This window comes from Marmota flaviventris, chromosome 10 (genome assembly GCF_047511675.1).
Source record: "Marmota flaviventris isolate mMarFla1 chromosome 10, mMarFla1.hap1, whole genome shotgun sequence".
In the NCBI taxonomy this organism is placed as follows: domain Eukaryota; kingdom Metazoa; phylum Chordata; class Mammalia; order Rodentia; family Sciuridae; genus Marmota; species Marmota flaviventris.
Window position 1 is genome coordinate 34,715,633 of NC_092507.1, and position 25,432 is coordinate 34,741,064.

General features: G+C 35.4%; 1 protein-coding gene across 1 annotated transcript in view; it reads right to left on the reverse strand.

Annotated features, from left to right (window-relative positions):
• Nucleotides 1-25,432, reverse strand: part of Zswim5 (zinc finger SWIM-type containing 5) — a 182,848-nt gene that overhangs the window by 50,859 nt on the left and 106,557 nt on the right. The window contains exon 2 of the mRNA XM_027937712.2: nucleotides 6,824-7,180. Within this exon, the coding sequence (XP_027793513.2) occupies nucleotides 6,824-7,180 (357 nt within the window). The remainder of the gene's footprint in view (nucleotides 1-6,823; nucleotides 7,181-25,432) is intronic.

Below are 25,432 nucleotides of genomic sequence, written 5' to 3' on the forward strand. Positions count from 1 at the left end.
AATCCATCTGGTCCTGGGCTTTTCTTTGTTAGCAGGCTTCTGATGGCATCTTCAATTTCATTGCTTGAAATTGATCTGTTTAAATTTTTTATGTCCACTCGATTCAAGTTGGGTAATTAATATGTCTCTAGAAATCTGATGACTTTCAGATTTTCTATTTTATTGGAGTAAGGATTTTCAAAGCAGCTTCTGATTATCATCTGTATTTCAGTGGTGTCCATGGTGGTATTTCCTTTTTCATTGTGAATTTTAGTATTTGTATTTTCTCTTCTTATTCATTAGTTTGGCTAAGGGTTTACCTATTTTGTTTATTTTTTTCAAAAAATCAACTTTTTGTTTCATTGATTTTTTAAAAAAATTTTTTGGTTTCAATTTCATTAATTTTGGCTCAGATTTTTATTATTTCCCATCTTCTACTGCTTTTGGTGCCGATTTGTTTTTTTTCCTAAGGCTTTGAGATGTAAAGTTAGGTTATTTATTTGGTGATTTTCTGTTCTTTTAATGAATGAGCTCAATACAATGAACTTTCCCCTTAGAACTGCCTTCATAGTGTCAACCTAGGGCTTTTTGATTGGCATCTGAAGTGGGGTGGGAAAGGACTAGGCCCTCAGTTGTAGGATCTTAGCTATCTTCAGGTTGATACTGTCAGAATTGAATTGGTTAGGACAATCAGGTGTCAGCTGAAGAATTGTTTGATTAGTGTGTGGAGGAAAATCCCCACATTTTTGGTCATAGAAGCATTCTGTGTTGTGTTCAGAGGGTATGGTAGGGGAAACTGACTTTGTTTTTTCTTTGTATTCTCAAAACACAACAGGAAAACAGTGATGAATATTTTTTCTAGTAATTGACACTTTTTCTTCTGTTTGCTCTTCTATTAAGTTCAAATATGTCTTAATGTCTATGTAGTATTTTAAAACAAAAAATTATTTCTTAAAACATAAAAAAACTATTTAATAATTCACTATAAAACTGCTTTTTAGAGTCAGTCTATTATTACTTGGAAGCAGGTTTCTAAAAACTTGTCACAGGACTCTGTCTATAAGACAGTGAGAGAAGATTCAATTTTCATTCCAAACCTTTTCCAGAATGCCTGTCACAATACATGCTATAGTTGATGCAGTTATGGATTCATTACACTATTTACAGAGTAGTCCATTCTTTCTTGGACTACCCTACTATACAAAATATGAAATTAGTCAGAATAATGCACTTTTTTCACAGTGAGGATAACAGTGTTCTCCAATGTTAATGTAATAGAATAATCATCTGGGGTTTGTATTTAAAATGTAGATTATAAAGTCTTGCCTCTAAGGATTCTGGTTTTCAATAGCTCAAAAGATCTCCCATGCTCCTGGATAGGCAGAATCAATATTATCAAAATGGCCATACTACTCAAAGTGCTGTACAGATTTAATGCAATTCGTATAAGCTGCCCTCTTCCCAAGTAGATTGTTAGCCCCTTGCTCACAATTGAATCCATAACTACATAAACTATAGCATGTATTGTGACAGGCATTTTGGAAAAATTTTTGGAATGAAAACTGAATCTTCTCTTACTATCTTATAGACAGAGTCCTCTGACAAGTTTTTAGAAACCTGATTCCAAGTAATAAGAGACTGACCCTAAGTCAACACTCCATAAATGTAGTCATGCAATAGAGTATAAACACATAACACATTTTAATCAGTTAGTACATTTTTTCCTTATTTCTCTATGTCAGAACCCTATTTAAATGAAATCTGGGTTTGAACAACAAAGTTACTCTTCTGCTATTTTTTTTAAACCAAGTTGTATATCTTAATTTTTTTACCTTTGTTTTATTTATTTATGTGGTGCTGAGGATTGAACCCAGGGCCTTGCACCTGTTAGGTGAGCGCTCTACCGCTGAGCCACAGCCCCAGCCCCTCTGCTAAGCTTTTTTAGTGCATCTTACTCTCTAGGGAATTAGGATGGTTCACATTCACTCATTCCACAACAAATGATTAACTCATATAATCTGCCAGTGCATGGTATCTACTATATGCTACTTTTCTTCAAATGTTTTATTCTAAGCATAATTCTAAACGTATCACTTCACTGGTCAAAAGTCTTCAATGACGTACTTATTAAATTAAGTCTCAGTGCCTTAGCTTGGCATCCAAGGCCCTCAGTTTTGTCCTTATCTTTCATTTCTGGTCATATTTTTCTTACACTTATGCTATGTTTCAGCTAGAAACAGTGTACCTAGGAGTCAACCATTATATCCTTACAACTTTACTTTTATTTCCCCTTCACTTCCCTCCTATTCCCTCTAACTTGTCCTTTGATTAAAAAGAAAAAAGTCAACCATTCTCACTGTCGATAATGTTTCAGCTCTAGAATCAGTTTGAAAAACACAAACTATAAGTACATGACACGGCTAACACTGCTGAGGTTTATGTACTGCTTAGTTCACTTGACAGGGTAGGCTCTTTCTTTACCCACTCACCAAATTAGTCATATAACTCATTGCCATCTATCAAAAGTATGCCCATCTTATATTCAGTATAAAAAGGCAAAACACTCTTCATAGAACTCATTATTTCTGTTACATTTTGTTTTGTATTAAAATTGTATGGTAGCACATGCCTGTAATCCCAGTGACTTGGGAGTCTGAGACAGGAGGATCGAAAGTTCAAGGCCAGTCTCCACAATTTATCAAGGCCCTAAGCAACTTACCAAGACTCTGTTTGAAAATAAAAAATAAAAAGTGTTGGGATGGGGGCTGGGGTTGTGGCTCAGTGGCAGCAAGCTTGTCTCTCACATGTAAGGCACTGTGTTCAATTCTCAGTACCACAAAAAATCAATAAACAAAATTAAAATATCGTGTCCATGTATAACTAAAAAATACTTTTTTAAAAAAGGCATTGGAGTGCAGCTCAATAGTTAAGCATCCATGGCTTCAATCCTCAGTGCCAAAAAAACAAACAAACAAAAAAAGTACGTTTTTCATATTTCCAACTAAATTGAAAATTTAAAAGAACAGATTCATTTTTGTATCTCACAGTGCTGATTAATTATAGTACTAAGTTAACATTTATAGAATTTATAGTATTGAGTTAATATTTGTAGAATGAGCAAAGCTATGTCTCACTGACCATCTAGATATAAGTTCTAGGTTGGCAAATTCTATAATGTATACTTCTTCTATATTCCAAAAGCAGTAAAGCCAAATCTCTTATCTTTAAGTATTTGTTAATAGCCATTTACTAATGCTTCCTATATGACAAGAAGGTAAGCACTCTTTATATACATATGTGCACTAGAATGTATGCTCTCTGAGGGTAGAAATTTATGTTTGCTGATATATTTGCAACATGTAGAAAAGTGCCTGGTACATAGTAGTAGTCAATTAATTTTTGTTGACTTCATAACAAGGTGGTATTATTATACTAGTTTTAAAATGAAGAAACTAAAGTTTAGATAGGGTAAGTAACTTAACATACAGAATATACCTAAGCCAGGATCTGTATGTTGATCTCTCTCTAAAGCCTTAGCCCTTTACTACCAGCCTGTACCTATTTGGTCTCCAGTAGTATACTGTCATGATCTACCAGTTGGTTTCAGGCCCTTTGTATAAAACTAATGAAAAGAGCCAAATCCCATTATCCCATTCTTTCTTGGACTACTCTACTATACAAAATATGAAGTTAGTCAGAATAATGCACTTTTCACAGTGAGGATAAACAGTGTTCTCAAATGTTAATGTATAGAATAATCATCTGGGGTTTGTGTTTAAAATGTAGATTATAAAGTCTTGCCTCTAAGGATTCTGGTTTTCAATAGCTCAAGAGAGACAGAACTGAAATAAACGAGGTTAAACCAAGGACTGGAATTCTAAATAACTTGGAACTAAGGATGGGGGTAAGGACAGAATAGCAATGGTGTCCCAGCAGCAGAGTGCAAGGATGGTTTGAATACCATTTTTCACCCTTCTGTTATTCAATAGGATATGAAAAAGCAGGATTAGGACTTAGTTTCCTGAAGAAGTAGGCCTTAATCAACTGGTTTGGAGGCATGGAATGACAACTCTCTAAGGATGTGAAGGGACATGGAGAAAAGTGAAGAACACTTGGGACCCACATGGTGGTAGTCTCAGTACCTGTGGAAGAAATAAGGTACAATTTATAAATATTTAGTACCACTGGATAAGACAAAGCCCTTGAGAATCACTAGCAGAAAAATTTCAGAAGGTTTTGCTTATTTCATTTTAGACGCTAAAGACTGAACCCAGAGGTGCTTTACCACTAAGCCACATTTCCAGTCCTTTTTATTTTTGAGACAAGGTCTCACTAAATTGCTGAGGCTGATCTCAAACTTGTGATCCTCCTGCATTAGCCTCTCAATTGCTGTGATTACAGGTGGTGCCACTCTGCCCAGCCAGATGTGCTTATTTGATAGGAGAGAAAAAAAGGTAAATAGTGTAACTATTTACTGGTCTACAATGGACCCAGGAGGGGAGAAACCGAGCTGCCAAAATGGGTGGTTGCAGCAAAAAAGGGAGTAAGTCAATAACTGGGGTTCTTACTTGTAGGTGCAGTGAGGTCCTCCACTGTATCCCAGTCTGCTGCTGCCAAAGAGTGAGTAAGTAATAAAATGCCTAAAACCTCTCCACTGAGTCTTCCAAGTTCTTCCTTTGGGATCAGTAAACAGTATACTTGGGGCATTTGTAGCCCTGAGGTTGAACACAGTGGTAAACAAAATTGATAAGGTTCCTGTTTTCATGGAGCTTATAGACTAGTTGGGGAGGGAGATGTTAAGTAAATGATCACATGTGTACTTTTCTTTCTTTCTTTTTTTTGCATTGCTGGGGCTTGAACCCAGGATCTCACATATGCTAGGCAAACACTTTACCACTGAGCAACTTCCTCACCTGCCACATGTACACATTTTTTTTTTTTCTGTAGAAAGAAAGATGGGTCAAAGGAGGCTTTCCTTGAGAAAGTCTCATTTAAGATGACACCTGAGGAATAAATGGAAATTAGTCTGGCACTGAGAGGAGGAAATACTGTATTTTTTGTTTGAAAACAGCATTAAGTCATAAGTCATTCTGTTCATTAAATATAACCATTGTAAGTGGAATGGGATAGTAAGAGAGGACAGAAGGAGATATTCCCTTAAAAAGAAAGAATATCATGTGAAAATGAAGACAAAAGCCAGATCACGCATCCAGAAAAATGAGGCCACTAAAGGATTTTAAATGATAAATGATATCACAATATCTGCAGTTACAGAAAAATTACTTTGAATGGCTGTACAGAGAATGGAACAGAAGGGAACAATGATAGATATGGAAAGACCAGTCAGAAGGCTATGTGGCAATCTAGATGAGAGACTGATTAATTTAAGGTGACAACAATATCAATAAAAGTAGAAAATGATGAAATATATTTAAGGGGTAAAATTAACAGATCTTGCAGTGGAATGCACGTGGAATATAGGAAAGAAAGATGCCAAGGTTAACTATGAGGTTTCCATCACAATCTAGTAACTAAACAGTAGTGCTAATTATTGAGATAGTAAATACAGGAAAATAAGCAAGTTTAGGGAAGAGGATCATAAATTCACATTTAGATATGCTGATCTTAGGATTGTTTAACATTACAGAGACATCCTAAGATCAATCAGGTGGATATAAAGCCTAAAGCTCAGAAAATCTGGGCTGGGGAAATAAAATCTATGAGTCATAGTATAAGATGACATTTGAAGTCAAGGATGTATCTGAGATAGTGATCATGAAAAGTAAAAAAAAAAAAAAAAAAAGAGAGAGAAAATGAGACTAAATAAGAAATATCAATGTTCAAAGTTCAGAGAGCAGAGGAGGGGACTGTATTTAGGAATGAACGAACAAGACCATAGATCATTTTAACAAGATAAACTACGACTGGAGTTCAAAATTGGCTTCTTCAGCTGTTCTTCAAATTCCAGCTAAAAGATTTTTTAAAAAGCTCTTGATTTAATAAAATTATAATGCCCCTATGCTGGCTCACTGGTTAGAATATTTTAGCCTTTTCATAAAAATAGATGAGAATGAGGGTTGGGGTTGTGGCTCAGTGGTAGAGCACTTGCCTTGCATGTGTGAGGCACTGGGTTTGATCCTCAGCACCACATAAAAATAAATAAATAAACGTATTTCTTCCATCTACATTTAAAAAAATATTAAAAGAAAAAAAGTAGGTGAGAATCAAACTACTTACCTTCTAGTAAATGGTAAAGTGGGTCTACTAACTAAATAATATTTTATATTCTGAATTTTTTACAGAGTTAAAGGAGAAATGGTGATAAGTGAAGACAAATTGGAAAGGATGTCTTTTATAAATCATTATGAGACAAATCATTGTATGGGTTGAGGCACCAGGTTAACATCAGGCTGTCTAGTGAGACTAGTCCTGAGAGAATTATTAAATCTAAGGAACCATTTTTTTCATTCTTAAACATAAATGTTCTTATTAAATTATAAAAATAACATATACTTATTATAGAAATTACACTAAAGCATTAAAAACCATACCTATAATTCTAATATCCATAGATTACCATTGTTAATATTATCATGAATTTCCTTCCAGTCTTTTGCCCTCTACATATGCATACAAGGATGTTACAATTTGACTGCTTTAAGAAACTATGAATTAAACACAGAGTTTTTGGACAGAATGAACTGTAAGGTTAAATGACTACAATTGCAGAAATATCCCAACCTCTAAAAATATAGTAAAGCACTATGGTACAGAGAAGAGGGTTGCTTAGTGACAATGGTGGTGAAAATAACCATTTTTAGCAAGAAAAATGTTATACAATTACCATTCACTTGGTTGATTTCTGAGTTGGAGGACAGAATCTCATCTGCCAGCTTTTGTGCAGTAGGAAGAACTTCAGTGTGGTGTGCCGTGATTAAATATTGAATAAACTTCTGTAGCTGGTCCCTATTCATCTGGAAAAGGGTTTCCGAGATAGGAAGACGCAATTTGACTTGGTCTGGCTTCCGGATCCTGTAGAGTGAGAGTGCTACCACATGAGCACAGTAGAATATGTCCTTATTCCCACAGCCACATGTCACTGAAGTGATTTTGCATCGATCAAAACTGATTGCAACTTTGTAAGTCACTGCTGGTTCAGAAGCAGTGGGTGGCTCAGTTACTGTGCCACTCAGATGAAAGCCTAAGGAAACAACAATAAAAAAAGAAATTCCTGTTTAGAGATTCTATAGTAAGAAACTTTAAGAGTCTTACTTTCATCAATTCACAAACAATTTAATGAGTATCCCTTATGTGTGGTGTAGGCTTGCAATAGACACAGAGGTCAATAAAACTCAGGTACTGCTCTGAAGAAACACACAATCTAGAAAAGGAGTCCACAAACCTCCTAAACTAATATAAGAACTTTTGTTTGTACACTTGTACTTTCTACAGAGTTAAAGGAGAAATGGTGATAAGTGAAGACAAACTGTACTTTGTTAAATTTTTAAATTTTATTTTTTTTTTGAAATGTTTATTTATTTTTGGAATTTGAGGATGAAGCCCAGGGGTGTTTTAGCACTGGGTCACATCCTCAGCCCTTTTTATTTTTGAGACATGGTCTCACTAAGTTGCTTAGGGTCTTGCTAAGTTGCTGAGGCTGGCCTCAAACTTGCAATCCTCCTACCTTACCCTCCCAAGTTTCAGGGATTATAGGTATATTCTATCCCACCTGTCCATATGTACATTTTTCTGGGGGGAGTGTTCATAGCTTCTACATTGTCACAAATATAAATAAGGAAAGAAACCCCATAAGAATTTCCTATAGTAGATTTTGAGCTCTAAATGGTAGGTAAAGTTAAGTCTACAATTAGTATCAGTAAAATCTAAAGGGAATGCTATAAATGAAAGTGAAACCAAAAGAATGCCACAAGGAAGGACAGGAGGATGATCAAGGACAACATTTATTCCTTAAACCATACAAGTGATGGGTGTGAGGGTGCACACATGTAATTCTATCTACTGGGTAGGCTGAGGCAAGAGCATCACAAGTTCAAGGCCAGCCTCAGTACCTTAGCAAGACCCTGTTCTCAAAATAAAAAATTAAAGCTCTCAGATGTAGCTGAGTGGTAAAGTTCCTCTGGGTTCATACCCAGTACTGGGGAAAAAATACAATTCCAAAATGGTGACCACATGGAATATCTTAAAGGCAAAAAATCCTTCTAAGATATGGAAGGCAGAGATTGGTGCAGTGAAACTACTTAGAATTCCATCTCTACTCAATAGACACAAAGCACCAATAACTTTGACAGGCAGACAGAATACATTTTTAAGTTACAACTAAACTGAAAAAAGTAAAACTAATAGCAATACATTCTATAATATTATTTGTTTATGGTTTACATGATGTGTATATATACATATATATGTAAAATTCTTCTCACAAGAATATGCATTCATTTAATCATTCAGTCATTCAACAAAAGTTTAATAAGACCTTAGGTATAGGACTTCTAGGCCTCGGGGTGGTAACAAAAAAACAAGGAGAACATCAAATATTTGTTAAGAACCTACTACATTCCAGAACTGTGTTGTGTATGTAATGTAACATCACAACAACCTTAAGAAGTCATTATTTTCCTTATCTTAAAAGAATGTAAAGTGAGGCTCAGAAAGTTTAAGTAATTTGTCCAAAACTCTAGCAAGTGGTAGATGTAGGATTAGAGTCAGATCTGACTAACATCACAGTTCATCACAGTTCCATTGTGTATATATGCCACATTTTTTAAATCCATTCATCCACTGAAGGGCATCTAGGTTGGCTCCACAGTTTAGCTACTGTGAATTGTGCTGCTATAAACATTGATGTGGCTGTGTCTCTGTAGTATGCTGATTTTAAGTCCTTTGGGTATAGACCGAGGAGAGGGATAGCTGGGTCAAATGGTGGTTCCATTCCCAGATTTCCAAGGAATCTCCATACTGCTTTCCATATTGGCTGAACCAATTTGCAGTCCCACCAGCAATGTATGAGTGTACCTTTTTCCTCACATCCTCACCAACATTTATTGTTGTTTGTCTTCATAACAGCTGCCATTCTGACGGGAGTGAGATGATATCTTAGAGTAGTTTTGATTTGCATTTCTCTAATTGCTAGAGATGATGAACATTTTTTTCATATATTTGTTGATTGTATATCCTCTTCTGAAAAATGTCTGTTCAGGTCCTTGGCCCATTTATTGATTGGGTTGTGTTTTTGGTGCTTAGCTTTTTGAGTTCTTTATATGCTCTAGAGATTAGTGCTCTATCTGATATGTGAGGGGTAAAAATTTGCTCCCAAGATGTAGGCTTTCTATTCACCTCACATATTGTTTCTTTTGCTGAAAAGAAACTTTTTAGCTAGAATGTATTCCATTTACTATTTCTTGGTTTTAATTCTTGCACTATAGGAGTCTTATTAAGGAAGTTGGGGCCTAATCCCACATGATGAAGATTAGGGCCTACTTTTTCTTCTATAAGACCCAGAGTCTCTGATTTAATTCCTAGGTCCTTGATCCACTTTGAGTTTTGTGCGTGGTGAGAGATAGGGGTTTAAGTTCATTTTGTTGCATATGGATTTCTAGTTTTCCCAGCACCATTTGTTGAAGAGGCTATCTATTCTCCAATGCATGTTTTGGGCACCTTTGTCTAATATAAGATAATTGTAATCTTGTGGGTTAGTCTCGGTGTCCTTTATTCTGTAACATTGGTCTTCCAGTCGTTTTGGTGCCAATATCATGCTGGTTTTGTTACTACTGCTCTGCTGTATAGTTTAAGATCTGGTATAGTGATGCCATCTGCTTCACTCTTCCTGCTAAGGTTTGCTTTAGCTATTCTGGGTCTCTTATTTTTCCAGATGAATGTCATGATTGCTTTTTCTAATTTTATGAGGAATGACACTGGGATTTTGATTGGAATTGCATTAAATCTATATAGTGCTTTTGGTAGTATGGTCATTTTGATAATATTAATTCTGCCTATCCAAGAGCAAGCTAGATCTTCCATCTTCTAAGGTCTTCTTTGATTTCTTTCTTTAGTATCCTGTAGTTTTCATTGTATAGATCTTTCACCTCTTTCATTGATTCCCAAGTACTTGAGTTTTTTTGAGGCTACTAGGGATAACAAGAACATATGTCAGCATGGTAAAGCTATCTACACTAAGCCTCAGGCCAACATTATTCTAAATGGAGAAAAATTAAAGGCATTCCCTCTAAAAACTGGAACAAGACAAGAATGCCCTCTTTATCCACTTCTATTTAACACAGTTCTTGAAACACTGGCCAGAACAATTAGACAGACAAAAGAAATTAAAGGGATATGTATAGGAAAAGAAGAACTTAAATTAGCAGTATTTGCTGACGATATGATTCTATACCTAGAAGACCCAAAAAGCTCCACCAGAAAACTTCTAGAACTAGTAAATGAATTCAGCAAAGTATCAGGATATAAAGTCAACACCGATAAATCAAAGGCATTTCTGTATATCAGTGACAAATTCTCTGAGAAGGAAATGAGGAGGTGAGGTTAATTTAACTGGACTGTACACTGTGAACCAGAAAGAAGTTTTAAATAATCTTTATTTAAAAAGATAGCAATACATTCTATAATATTATTTGTTTATGGTTTATATGATGTGTATATATACATATATATGTAAAATTCTTCTGACAAGAAGATTTTCCAAATAATAAAAGGTGCATATGTAAGCTTAAGAGCTACCATTATGATTAGATGAAATTTAAAAATACAGAAAAAACTTTACAAAGTTCAAGTTTCAGACAATTATGTTAATTAAAATAAGACCCAAAGGTTCACGTGTAAAGGGATGGTACTACCAGAAGGGTGGTCCCCAGGGTGGTAATACCAGAAGGCTCTGTGGACCTTTAGGATGTGAGGTTTAAGGAAGGTCTTTGGATCATTGAGGGGTATTCTGTGAAAGGAGATTGTGGAAAACTGATCTCTCAGTCTCTCTCTCTGCTTCCTAGATCTAAATGTGACTGGTTTGCTCTTCCACACACTCCTACTATGATATATTGCTCTTCTAGAGGCCTAAAACCATGGGGCCACTTGATCTTGGCACCTTCAGAACTGCAGGTCAAAACAGATCTTTTCTCTAGAAGTTAATTGCTTCAGGTATTTCCTTATATGATTGTGAAGTTGACTAACACAACCACTACTTTAAAAAAAAAAACAAAAACCTCAGGTTGGGGTTGTGGCTCAGTGGTAGAGCGCTTGCCTTGTGCATGCGAGGCCCTGGGTTCGATCCTCAGTGCCACAACTACAACTAAAAAATAAATATTAAAAAAATACTCAAGTTGCGTGGAAAAAATATTATGAATCACCTTTCTCATTTTTAGAATGAGGCTTGTCTAGATGCACATTAAGGTTCACTCTAAGTGCAGACAGATTATGATTCTACAATGATTACCACTCAATCTCCCACCATGTTGGGCCCAAAACTCTGCCTAATATAGGTACTTAATAAATATTAGCTGATTTTACGCAAAGAAGCTCTTTTTGAAATTTATTTTTATCTTATTTGTCCTTTTTAGTTATACATGACAGTAAAATCTATTTTGATATATTTATACAAGCATGGAATATATCTTATTCTAATTAGGATCCCAGTTCTTGTGGGTGTACACAATGTTGAGATTCACTGCAGTGTATTCATATATGTACATAGGAAAGTTATATCAGATTCATTCCACTGTCATTCCAATTCCTATCCTCCCTCCCTTCCCTTCATTCCCCTTTGTCTAATCCACTGAACTTTTATTTTCTTCTCTACCCCCTTGTTGTGGGTTAGCATCCACATATCAGAGAGAACATCTGACCTTTGGTTTTACTGGTATTGGGGTATTTCATTTAGCATGATAGTCTCCAGTCTATCCATTTATTGACAAATGTCATAAAGTCATTCTTCTTTATGGCTGAGTAATATTCCATTGTGCATATACATCATAATTTCTTTATCCATTCATCTGTCATCAATAGGCAGCAAAGCTCTGTTACTTGTACTTTATGAGTGCCTCATATGTGTTAGGATCAGTTCTGAATGCTATGTATACATTAATTCATTTAATTATCATAGTTTTATGAACTGATATTATGATGGTTAGTTGTATGTATTAATCTGACTAGGTTATAGTACATAGCTATTAAAACACTACTCTAGGTTTTTTTTTGTTTGCTTGTTTTTGATACTGAGGATTGAACCCAGGGGTGCTTAACCAGGGAGCCACATCCCCAGCCTTTTTTTATATTTAGACACAGGGTCTCCTTGAGTTGCTAAGTGCCTCACTAAATTGCTGAGGGTGATTTTGAGGCTGGGATTACAGGCATGCGCCACCACACCCAGCTACTTTAGGTTTTGATATGCAGGTATACTGTAGGTGTTAACCACACCTACAAAGGAAATTTGTCTGACTAAATCCTCAATAGTGTGGGTGGGCCTCATCCAATGAACTGAAAGACCTTAGAAGCAAAACAGATTTCTGAAGAGAAAGAATAAATTCTGCCTCAAGACTGCAACATCAGAGAAAAAAAAAAGCAGTAGTGTAGATTAAAGGGAAAAAAAAAGCAGTCATGTAGATTAAGAACAAACCAAAAGACTGCAACATCAGAGCACAAAAGTTTCCCGTCCACTCTACAGATTTCAGACTTCAAACAGGCCAATTCCTTGAAATAAATATTAATCTCTCTCCCTCTTCTACCTCTATGTATCTCATACTGGTTCTGTTTCTCTGGAAATTCTAATTATTATTATTTCCATTTTATGTATGAGGAAATACAAGCATAGAGAGGTTTAATAATTAAGATCACTCTTCTAGTAAGTGTCAAAGCCAGATCACATCCAGCCAGATCACTCTTAATTATTACACCATACTTTGTCTATATAATAGCATATTATATGTCAATCAGTACTATAATTAACTAATTGAATTATAAACTATAAAACAATGCAACTAGAAACATTGGAAAATAACTTTCAGGCTTATTAAAATTCTAAAATTTTGAACTAGGGGATGTGGCTTAGTGTTTGCCTAGCAGACATGAGGCCCTGAGTTCAATTCCCAGATCCATAAGAACCAAAACACTAGAATTTCAATTTAACAACATTGATAATGGTTTGAGCCCTCTAGATTAAGTTAGAATTTGAATGAAAATGTCAAGTTTCAATTTAGATTCCAGCTGTCTCCACCGCAGGTCAATGTTAAAACAACTGAGAAACTCTATGCAAAAAATTTTTCAAAAGCTAATCATATATGGCTCCCTAGAGACTTTGGCTAAGGCTCATGATGCTCTTGGGAACATGTTCATTCGAGCTGAATAAATATTTGGGTTCCATCAACTGTATTAACATTGGTACAGTTCAGGCGCCAGGACTAGGCCCAACTGAAAGGCAGAAGGCTCTGACTAGCTCAGTGGAAGTTTCCTTGCTGGTAGCTCCTTTTCCCCATCATATCTCTTAGAAGATAAAGGAAAAGTTGGTTTCAAATATTCATACTTCTTGCCTTATTGTAACCTAATAACATTTTTAAAAAGTATCATTACTCCTGAGAATAAAGCTACATAGAATAGGTTCAATGAAATGTTACTCATTGCAAACCTAATTGCTATAAACATGTCCATCAATAATCTACCAATTTAAGAAAACACATAGAAGCCTGATTTTTAAAAACTTTTTTGATTCCACCATGTATTTATTGAGTACCCATTAATATTTAACTTTTATTTAAAACAAAACAAAAAAAGGCATCTGAAGAACAGTATGAGTCCCCAGGTATGTTCATCACTCAGCTTCAATGATATTAACAAAAGACAAATTTATTTAATTTACCCATTCCCAATTCCCACCTCAATACAATTCAAATCTCCCATGGATTATATTGAAGCAAATTCCAGAAATATCCTTTCTTTGGTAAACATCTCTGTGTGCATTACTAAAAGAGAGGAACTTAAAATTAGTAATAATTCCTTAACATCAAATATCTGGTATTAAGAGTTCCATAGTTGACCTTTAAAAAAGAAAAAAGGAAGAAAGGAGATCTGTTCAAATCAGAATGTGAACAAGGCTTAGATATTTACTATGATTGATATGTCCCTTAAGCTACAAGTTCCCTTTCTTCCCCCATATGTCAATTATTTATTGAAAATAATTGCTGTAGAGACTTGATCAGATTTTTTTGTTTTTGTTGAAATTACTGCATAGGTTATAATTTCTTGTTGAAATTACTTCATAGGTTGTAATACTTTATATTGCATCATATCAGGAGACATAATGCCTGATTGCTTGTCTTTTTTTTTTTTTTCTGAGGTTAGGATTGATCAGTAGATTCTGGTGTTGTAGGACTGATCCATCTATTAAAAAGTCCCTTAAGGTTTTCATATCATGATTTTTAACAGTCATCACCTTCTCCACCTATTATTTCATTAGGAGTGCTTTTGTATATCATTATTATTTTTTTTAACTTTCTCACTTTCTCTTACCTATAAAATAAAGGGGAAAAAAACTATGCAAAGTGGCTAGCTTGTACTTGGAATATGGTGGGCTCATAACAAAAGAAGTAACAGAAACAACCACACAAACTGCTTAGAACTCATGAGAAAAGTAAACTATTTTATAAACAGTTTTCCTGAATATTACCTTTGCAATAATCCTTCAAACCCCACAGATATTGTGAAATCATCCTACTTATCAAATACTCAAATGCCCAAGAATTATATAGACTTTTAAAACAGTTTTAGGACTTGAAGTGATTAAAATACTGAATGGAGTAGGGGGAGAGGGAGTAGCCAGGCACAAAAGGAAGCTACATATGATGTTTGCTTCACTAGTGGCTGTAGCAAGCCATAAGGGTCAACATCCATATTTCCTTCCTTTCTCAGCCTGCCTTTTTTTGGGGGTGCAAAACAGTCAGGGATAGTAGACCTGATTTTGTAGAGACTTGTTTTTGAAGAAAATAGGCAATCAGGGAGCAGTACCCCTGTGGCTCTATCACTTCATACACAAGTTAAAAAAAAAAAAAAAGAAAAAGCTCTCAAATGCTTTAACACTGAACAGACCCAGAATAAAACACAAAATACTTTCAAAGAGTTCCTGTTTAGTTTTGCAAGCAGTGTTCCATCCTCAGCCCCAAATCACAAAGCAAGGCTTACCCTGAGAAAGAGATGCTTTGTTTCAACTATCTATCCTGTGGTTAAGATAGTTTCTCTTCCTGACCTCTACATTGTTTAGAAATACTACAATAAAATTGTTCCATAGCTCCTTCTTGATTACATATCACAGGGCTCTGACATCTCAACTTCTAGGAAAATCTTTTTCTATAAATACCTACTATTATATGAGCTCTATCACCTTGTAAGTGTGTCATGCTTTCTTTTCCTTCAACATGCTCTATATGTTACTTAAGCAAGATTCAAAAAATGTGCCAAAATGGCCTCATAGGGCCCTAACAACCAAGCACTTTACAGGAGGTTCCTTGCTAAAGATTACCATGCATAAATATGAACCAAGAGCTCTAAGAGCCTCAAGATCAGGAAGAAATTGTTTAAAACCTATGAGTAGTTCAAGGATTAAAAAGAGTTCTGATTCTCTTGACTTTTAGACTGAACAGTAGCACAAGAAGCAAAAGAAATTAACTGAAATTGTTCATTAACAATTTTCTTTTTCCACATTAAGACTGAGGGAATCCAAGGTATAGGCTGAATGGAACCAGAGATTGAACAGAAAGTACTAAGGACCATTTGGACATACATTAATACATATATGTTATATATAAACATATAATATATACATATATATAATGCAGTATGCATGTGTGCGTTTCCAAATAAGAAAATCATATTCTTCATGGCTTAATTCAAATATTATTTTCATATGAAACTACCTGGTACCTTAGCTGTTAATCATACCAAATGAAGACACTTTAATTTTTATGACTGTGGAGTTTATATTCATTTAAAAGGAAAGATTCTGCCCAGAATGAACAAAGATCCTAAGAGATAATCATTTCATAGATGAGGAAGCAACTCAGAATAGTTACATGATTTGTCCTAATTTCATTGCATGATTATCGTCATGAGAATAGAAATTGAAATGATCATGATTTCACATCCCGAAACAACTTGGGCTATAAAAACTAGGAAAAATAAGTTTATAGTGTTTCTTTCAATTCAATTTACTTCCTGAATACATACAATAAATTGCTTCTTTTAATCAAGAAAGAAAATAAATAATTTTACGTGATAATATTTTGAGTACTTATCATGTACTAGGTACTTTTTTTCTTAACACTTTTATATGTATATTATAACATTAAATATATATATATATATTTAATCATTTAATACTTACCACAATATTATGTGCTTAGTACTATTATTATTCCTATTTGCTGGTAAAGAAAGTGGGGCAGAGCTAAGATTTGAACCCAGGAAGTCTGGCTTCAGAATCTAAGCTTCTAACAACTAAATTTTATTTCCATTATGTTTCTAAAACATCAATGTCATTTTCATAGATTAGGAAAATCAGAGTGATGCCTGGTATTGCTTCTTGAAAAAAAATTCTAAAATTAGGATATTGCTAAATCATACTAACTAAATTTAATCTTTTTAAAAAAATTTAATCTTTTTAATATATGGCCTGCTACCATAATACTCACTCAATTACCAAACTAATAGAAAAATGGAATCCTAACAGAGATAAATGACAGAGAATATTCAACATGCAGTTTCCTGTCCAGATTCAATATGGTAACCAAAAACTCAGCAATTGTCTTTCCCTTTGGGAGCACGGGAAATTTGAAGAGACAAAAACCCAGAAATAAGTTAATCTCTTGGCTCATAGGGGGACTGAGTCTACAGTGGGTGGGTGGGTGGGTGGAGTGCGACTCTACCACTGAATTACACTCCCAACATTTTTTGTTTTTTTATTTTGAGACAGGGTCTTGCTAAATTGCCCAGGCTGACCTCAATCTTGCAATCTTCTTGTTTCAGCCTCTTGAGTAGCTGGGATTACAGGTTGTGCACCATATGTGGCTCTTTTCCCTTCTTAAAAAAAAAAGCCTTAAATAAAGGCTAACATATTCAACTAATAATTATTTAATATTTACTGTGTTAGGCCTCATGTATACATCTGTTAAAAAGACTTAATGATTCCTGGTCTTACGGGATTTATAGTCTAGTTAGGGAGAGGGATATTAAACAACAAATTCTGCAAATAAATAAGTACAGAATGGGGGTTGGAGTTGTAACTCAGTGATAGAGTACTTGCCTAGCACTTGTGAGGTTCATTCCCCAGTACCACATAAAAAATAAAATAAAATAAACAAAATAAAGGTACTATGTCCATCTAGAGTTATATATAAAGAAGTACAGAATGATAGGATAGTATCAACTGGGTATACCTGACTTGGTTTCAGAGCAGAGGTGATGAGTTCCTTGAGGAAATAACATCTTGAGTAGAATTTGATAGAAGAAGGAAGAATTAATTAAGTGAAAGGAAGGGAAATGGTAATAATGATACAGAGGACTATAGGGAGAAGAGAGAGAAAGGAGGGGAGAGGGAATATGCAGAGGGGCTGAGGCAGAAAGAACAAAGAATATAACTGAAAAACCCAACAGGAAGGGATAAAGTGGCATGCAATAGGCCACAGAGACAAGTGGGAGCCTTTGCTCTGGAATTAATCTTCAGCTTCTCCAGTTCCACATCCAAAATGTCACTAAATCCTGGGATTCTGCTTCCTAAGTATCTCTCCATTCTAACCTTTATTTATTTTTTTTGCAGAGGGGGTGGGTACTGGAGATTGAACTCAAGGGCACTCAACCACTGAGCCACATCCCCAGCACCTGCCCTCCTTTTTTTGTATTTTTATTTAGAGATAAGGTCTCACTAAGTTGCCTAATGCCTTGTTGTCACTGAGGCTGCCTTTGAACTTGCAATCCCCCTGCCTCAGCCTCCCAAGCTTCTGGGATTGCAGGCATGCGCCACGACCTGGTTCCATTCCAGCCTTTTCTCTTTAACTTCCTTAAACAACGACTCAACTCAAGATCATAATGTCTTGCTTAGATTAACTAATCTTCCTTCCTCCAAATTTTATTTCCTCTACTCTTCTGTAACATAACAGAATGATCTTTTCAAAAGATAAAGAAAATCATATCATTCTTATAAAACTGTGACCTATTTATCTTATGTTTCTGGTATTTAACACAGAATCTGGCACAGAATTAACATTTATACAAATATTTGCTGAACTGAATTGCTTTAAATCTTTCCATGGTTTCCCACTGATATACGATAAAGTTCATATTTCTTATGATGTAGCTTCCAGTTCTTCAGACTTGCTCCCCACTACATCTCAACACATGAAACACACCAACGTACTTGGATACTATGGTATGTTTTCTCCATTTTCTTAGCATCTATACCTTTGTGTGTGAACTTCCCTAGAGCAGGCATGACCTCATTTCCTTTTCATTCTGAATTCTTGACTTAAATACTACCTATTTTTAGAAGTCTTCCTTGATTCCTAGAAAACTAGTTAAGTGTTTCTTCCTGAGCTTTCATTTTTCATTGGTCATATCTATTAGAACTTGACTATCATTTTAATCAGTTTTTTTTTTTTTTAAATAGCTGTGACTAAAGGAACTGACTAGTACAACTGTAGGGGAGGAAAAGTTTATTTGAGGCTCATGGTTTCAAAAGTCTTAGTCCAGAGAAGGCCAGCTCCATTCCTCGGGGCTCAGGATGAGGCAGAACAACGTGGTAGAAGACTGTGGCAGAGGGAAACAGCTCACATCAGGAAGCAGAGAGACTCACGAACCACTCTCCAGATACAAATATATACACCAAAGCCACGCCCCAATTCCCACCTCCTCCAGCCACACTCTACCACTTTAGTTAATCCCATCCAGGCTTACCTCACTGATTAGGCTAAGGCTATAACCCAATCACTTCTCCTCCAAACCTTCTTGCACTGTCTCACATGTGAGCTTTCAGGGAACACCACATCTAAACCATAACAACTATCAACATAATTAATAATTTTTATGTTTGCCCTTTCCCTTTAGATTGTGAACTTCTTGAAAGCAAGGGTTATATCTTCTTCATCTCTATATTTTCATTAGGCATACTGTAATAGCTTAATAAGTGTCTGTTTGTAGATAAAAATTAAGTATAAATGAATACTGATTAGAAATGAACACTAAACTGCATCTTTAATTTACATTAGATGTAAATTTATTCATATCTTAATCCAGAAAGGACTAGGCATGTTTAAGAAATTCCTGATTTTGTGATTAAAATGAAATCAGCAAATAAATAAAGAATTTTATTGGAATGGTGAGCAAACAATAATTTATATATGTTAACAATATTGATACACCAAGATTATTTTCTGTAATTTATAATTGTGTCTCTGTGCCCCGCCACCCATAACGGGGATTGAATCTAGGGCTTCTATTACCGCTGAGCTTCATCCCTGTCTCTCTCTCTCTCTCTCTTTTTTTAATTTTGAGACAAGATCTCCCTAAATTGCCAAGGCTGGCCTCAAATTTGCAATATTCCTTCTTCAGCCTCCTCAGAGATGCTCCACCATGTCTGGTTGTTTCTGCCAATTTTAAAAAATATTTTATTTTAGTTGTAATTGGACACAATACCTTGATTTTATTTTTATGTGGTGCTGAGGATCAAACCCAGGGCCTTGCACGTGTTTAGATGAACACTCCACTGCTGAGCCACAACTTCAGCCCCATGTTTCTGCCAATTTTTATAACCAGTTTTTAAAAACATAAACAGTTTTATTAGCTAACATTTTCTGGACACTTACTACATGCCACATAGTATTCTAAATGCTTTCTGTGTATTAACTAAATTCCCACAACTACTCTACAAGGTAAATTCTATTATTCTCTTTTTTGGAAAAGGAAACAGGCTCAGGGAAGATAAAGGAACTTGTTTAAGATCATACATACAACTTGCAAAATGTAGAGTCAGGATTTGAACAGATTGGTTCCACAGCCTGTTAAACACTTTGTTACAGTGAATATGACAATATTCGTATAAATTTTGTACACAAAACTTTATTCAAGTAATTAGAAAGTACAATTCTAAGAGGACAGAGTCCTGCATTAATGACAAATCAGTAAACTCTGACATTTGCCTGGTTTTCCTGGGTAATTATTTAAGGCAACTGCAACTCACAATTGCTTTGTGATACTCTCATAGTTGGAATGAAGATGGGCTCATGAACTCATCTGTACAAGACAATGTCCCGCCACAGTAACTGAATCATCTGCTTAGAGTTTTAAAGGAAAACACTTCTCAGTACAGCCCTCTAACACCATTCAGTCTTTTGTGTTTCTGAGAGCAAGAAAAGCTCTAGCAAAGCTAGGACAATTAAAAGCACTTTGCTCACTGCTCTTTTGATTCAGTAGGCCCCTAGGCAGGTGCTAATGCATGGAAATGAGTGTCATTTCGGTCAATGGCAGGGAAAAGAAGAAATGTGGTTTTTAAAAAACATATATTTTGGGGGGTCAGTTTAAATATATAACATGTATATTCATATATATAATACATATGCAAATATATAAACTATGTAATTCCATTGAATGAGAACGCTGCCTTGTAAATAAATTTGGTTTTGATGAAATTACACAGAGTAAATTAGACCTTTTCACTTAATTCCTGTTTTCTGGAAGGTCATGGCAATATACCAGCAGAAAAAGTTTTTTTTTTCTCTCTCTCTCTCTCTTTTTTTTTTTTAATGCAGTTCTAGGGATTGAATCCAGGGCCTTAAACATGCTGGGCAAGCATTCTACCACTAGCTACATCAAAAGTCCTTCTTTCTCTCCTTTCAGTCACCTAGCAAAACAGAAGACAGGAGAAGGATTGAAACTGAGGGTAATATTTACAAAATAAGTAATTTCCTTTTCAGAAAATTTTACTCAAATGCTAATACCTAAACTAAGAGCACTGGAATGGCTCTGTGGACTATTAACAAAGAGATCAAGAATCATAATACTTTAGTTATAATTCCAATATCCCTCAATTCTATTTTGCCTCAATTTCTTAATTATGCAAATGAAGATAATACTTATTTGCCTATCAGATTCAAGTGAAAGTAATTTGTAAACATCACATTTCCCAAAGATATCATTCAATGGTAGTTCCAACTAGTCAGGGAAAGGGCCTATGTAAGTTCACAAGAAGCAGATGGTGCTTACACACTGGGTAAGGTGTGAGTGATTGCAAAGTGAGGGGCAGTATTGTTATTAGGGAATACAAATGATGCTGCCCCATTACCCTGAGAGCTACTTGGTTGGTTTATATTAAAGAGGTCACCCTAAGCAGCTGAGTAAGCTGGAGGGGCCCTTCTTGCCACCATCTGCTTCCCTTCCAGACTTCTCTGGCAAATCAAGAGTTTTTTCTTATACTAACCTCTGAAGAACAGCTATGTCCCTTCTCAGTACTTTTTTTTTTTTTTTTTTTTTTTAAGCAGGCAGTGGTCTCTGCTCTCCATCTGTGGCAGCAATGATAGTCAAAGAACAATGAGGCTTCCCAAGCCCAGGCATTCACTTTCAGAGATAAGCTTCTGTTACCTAGTTTTCCAATATTCTTATACGTGATACTCTATAGGGGAATTAGGTGTTGCTTTAAAAGATTGAGTTTTTTTTTGTTGTTGTTATTTTAGAAATAGTTTATGTAAAAAAAAAAGAGAGAGAAAGAAATGGAAGAACTTATCTGGAAGGTTCATTTAAAAATCTAACATTCATAAAACATAATTATTTTAAAAATAGTAATTTCATTTTCCTGGTAACATTGTGATGCATAAGACTTAGATAACAGTTTATAATGTATATTAGGAAATAACCAATCTATTTGGAATTGTAAATCAGATGCCTCATTTTCAGTTTACAGATGTGACTATAGATTGGAAAAAATATATAGCATATTTCTTAAGCAGCTCCCTGCAGAAATAGGGGGCACATAAACATGCCACATATGTTGCCAAAATGGATGTTACAGGCCAATGCTACTATCACCTAGGTTCTTGACTGAAACAGAGAAAAGGGCAATATGTAATTGTAAAGTTTTTCAGAAACTACTTCATTCAGTAGCCTATACATACCAATGAGGTAGGGAGGATAAAAATAACAAATAGCTTTTCAAAAGGAAAAAAGATATACACAGCTATTTCTGATCAACCACAATGTTCAATGATCAAATATTTATTTTTGGCTCTTCAAAATTAGTATCTGGATTTATTTTAAAGTATTAAAAAACTACCCAGACACCCTTTTCCAGGAGGAAAAATATTTCCTGGCTAATTTTCAGAGAACGTGTACACTGAATCAAGTCATCAGAATATATTGGAATCATATTTATGTGTGTGCGTGTGTGTGCACGCGCGCATATGTGTATATAAATATAGCTTAGGTTTCTGGCATACAATAGTGTCCAAAAAATGATATTAGTGTTCCCACCTATAACTCTTGTTGGCTCTCTTTTGAATTTGGGACTTGGGTTTGTTTTTGTTTTTGTTTTTGCAGTGTTAAGGACTGAACCTGAGGCCTCACATAAATGTTAAGCAATCACTTTACCGCTAAGATGCAGTCCTAACTAACCCTAGCTGGCTCCCTTATTACAATATCGAAAGACTTCTTCGTTTCAAACACAGCCTAACCTCAAATGATCTAAAGAAAAATGCCTATGCATAAATATAATATGAACTGTAATCAAATTCTTACAGTAATCAGAAGACTAATTTTCAGGCAATCTTAAGCCTCATCCTTTCTAAACTCCATGACATTTTATTTCCAACATGGCCTTTTTAATATGGAAATGAATGCATATCCCACATAACATTCTTTACTTAAAGGCTTCATATGCTAGTAACAATGCCATTCCTAACATTTATAGCATTTTGGTCAATGCCTCATATTACCCTCTAGCTCTATTCTTTTGTTCCATCTTGCAACTTGACCTGTGTGGGGCAGCAAGAATGTCAAAACAAATTCAATAAGAACAATGCTTTTCATTTTTTTTAGAAACTGGAGCAAAACCATTTTTTTTCCACATTCTACAGTAACTTGACTCCATAAACTCCAAATCAGATAGAAGACATTCCCAGTAAGTTTTCAATCAGAGGGCTGGGGATGTGGCTCAAGCAGTAATGCGCTCGCCTGGCATGCGCGGGGCTCTGGGTTCAATCCTCAGCACACATAAAATAAAATAAAGATGTTGTATCCACCGAAAACTGAAAAATAGATATTAAAAAAAATTCTTTCTCTCTCTCTCTCTCTAAAAAAAAAAAAAAAAGTTTTCACTCAGAGTTCTAAATACACTCACATCATCCTTTGGATATGAGGAGAGGTTCTTCATAGAAAAAAATCTCTAGAATCGGCAACTTTTCTGAAAATAATTAATAGATAATTCCCATTAATTGGCCAGCATCTCCTTATGTTCTTCTATATCTTAATTCCTTTCCTATTCTAACTTCAAAGGCAGTGAACAAAACTGCTATATAGAATGTTTCTCCTCATAGAATGTTTCTCTTTAGAAAGTTTCTCTGAAACTTTCACCTTTAGAAAATCTAAATTGTAAATTATGCATTTATATGTACTCATGCTCTGGGTAATATAATTTATTAAACCAAGTTTAAATTTGTTAATAAAACAGTCATGCTCTGAGCTAAAGTGAAATTTACTCTGGCCTGATCAAAGAATTAAAACAGACTAAAGCTCTGAAAGTATAAAAACATCAAGGGAAAAAAAAAAATCTTTTTTTTTTTTTCCAGTACTGTGTATTGAACCCAGAGGTACTTTACCACTGAACTATATCCCTCTCACCACCACCTTTTTTTTTTTTTTTCTTTAAGACAGGGTGTCACTAAGTTGCAGAGGCTGGCCTGGAACTTTGAATCATCCTGCCTCAGCACCCACCCCTCCAGTAGGTGAAAATATAGACATGTGTCACTATCCCTGGCTCTTCTATGAGTCTGAAGACTCAAACTTGCATACTGGAGTGCAGATTGAAGAAACAAAAAGACAAATAGATACAGCTTTCTTTCATCTAACCCATCTCTAGATTCAAAAGTTCCTCTGTGGTTTATAAAGGGTCTCTCAAGACCAAGAATGTGGTAGAGAATGCTCTGGAATGTTTTTGCAGGCAAGAATATGCAGAGTGTGGAAGGGTGGATAGAAATACTCTTATTTGAGAAGTAGCTTACAAAATAAAAACCTAAAGAGTCCTTGTAGATCCAAATAAGTTTCTGTGGGAGGCCAACCTTATGGGTGACTGAGTTATACTCCCCAGCTGGGTGCTGAGGCGCTCAGTCACAGAAATGGGTGTGTCTTGCTACAGCCCCATGGGTGAAGCTATGTTCACCTGTTCCTTTGTAATATAACCCCTTGCCCTGTTTAGGATAGAATCTTCCATGGAAGTGCCTTGTGTGTGTCCCCTCCTCTTACTGTGCCCTTGGGTGTGGCCTACCCAGGTGTCAGTCAACCTGCTGACAGTGGACATCATAAAGATAGACTCAGCCCCCTGAAACCTGACCCCTTGCCTCATTTGAATAGCTTCTCCTCAATAAAAGGGGTCAGCGCGCGCTCTCGCTCTCTCTCTTTCTGCGGACCCTTAAGGTCAGAGGAGCCATCACAGCAACCCCAAAGAAAAAGGTATTTGTGTCTCTTGTGTGGTTATTTCGTGCAGCCCAGTTAGCCCAGTTTAACTAGAGTGACCCCTGAGCCGGCAAGTTTCTTTGTCTCAAAGGTCTAGGACCATATAATAGAATCCCAGTCTCTGCTCTAAAATATTATGCCAGGTATTTGATTTTTTTCCCCACATAAAATTTGTGAGAGAAGGAAAAAGAACCAGGATATTTTCCATGGAAATAGTGCTAAAATTTAATAACTATTTGAGAGAATGAATGCTGAAAGGGATAAATATTTGATCAGTAGCACTAGAGCTCTTATAATTTTTATGGTGGCCACAGTGAGCTTGTTTTCTTATTTTTTGTTTCTAATGAGGAAAAACTATGTTTTCAATTTCAGGATAAATATAATATTTCAATAACAATTCCAAGTGATAGAATCCATTTATTCATCAAATATTATTTAAACTCTTACTGTGTGCTACATACTAGAATGGGTACCAAGAATATGAAGATGAGAAGGAGGAATGTTTAGTGGCAGAAACAGATGAGTAAACATTTATAATTAAGGGAGTAAATCTTATGACAAAATGAACAAGTGGTATCATTGAGTGATATTTGAGTTAAATCAATCAATCAATCAATCAATCTATCTTCCTACCTAATTATCACTGTCATGCTGGGGATTTAACCTAGGGCTTTGTACATGCTAGGCACATGCTCAACTACTGTGTTATACCCCAGCCTCTGAATTAAATCTTGAG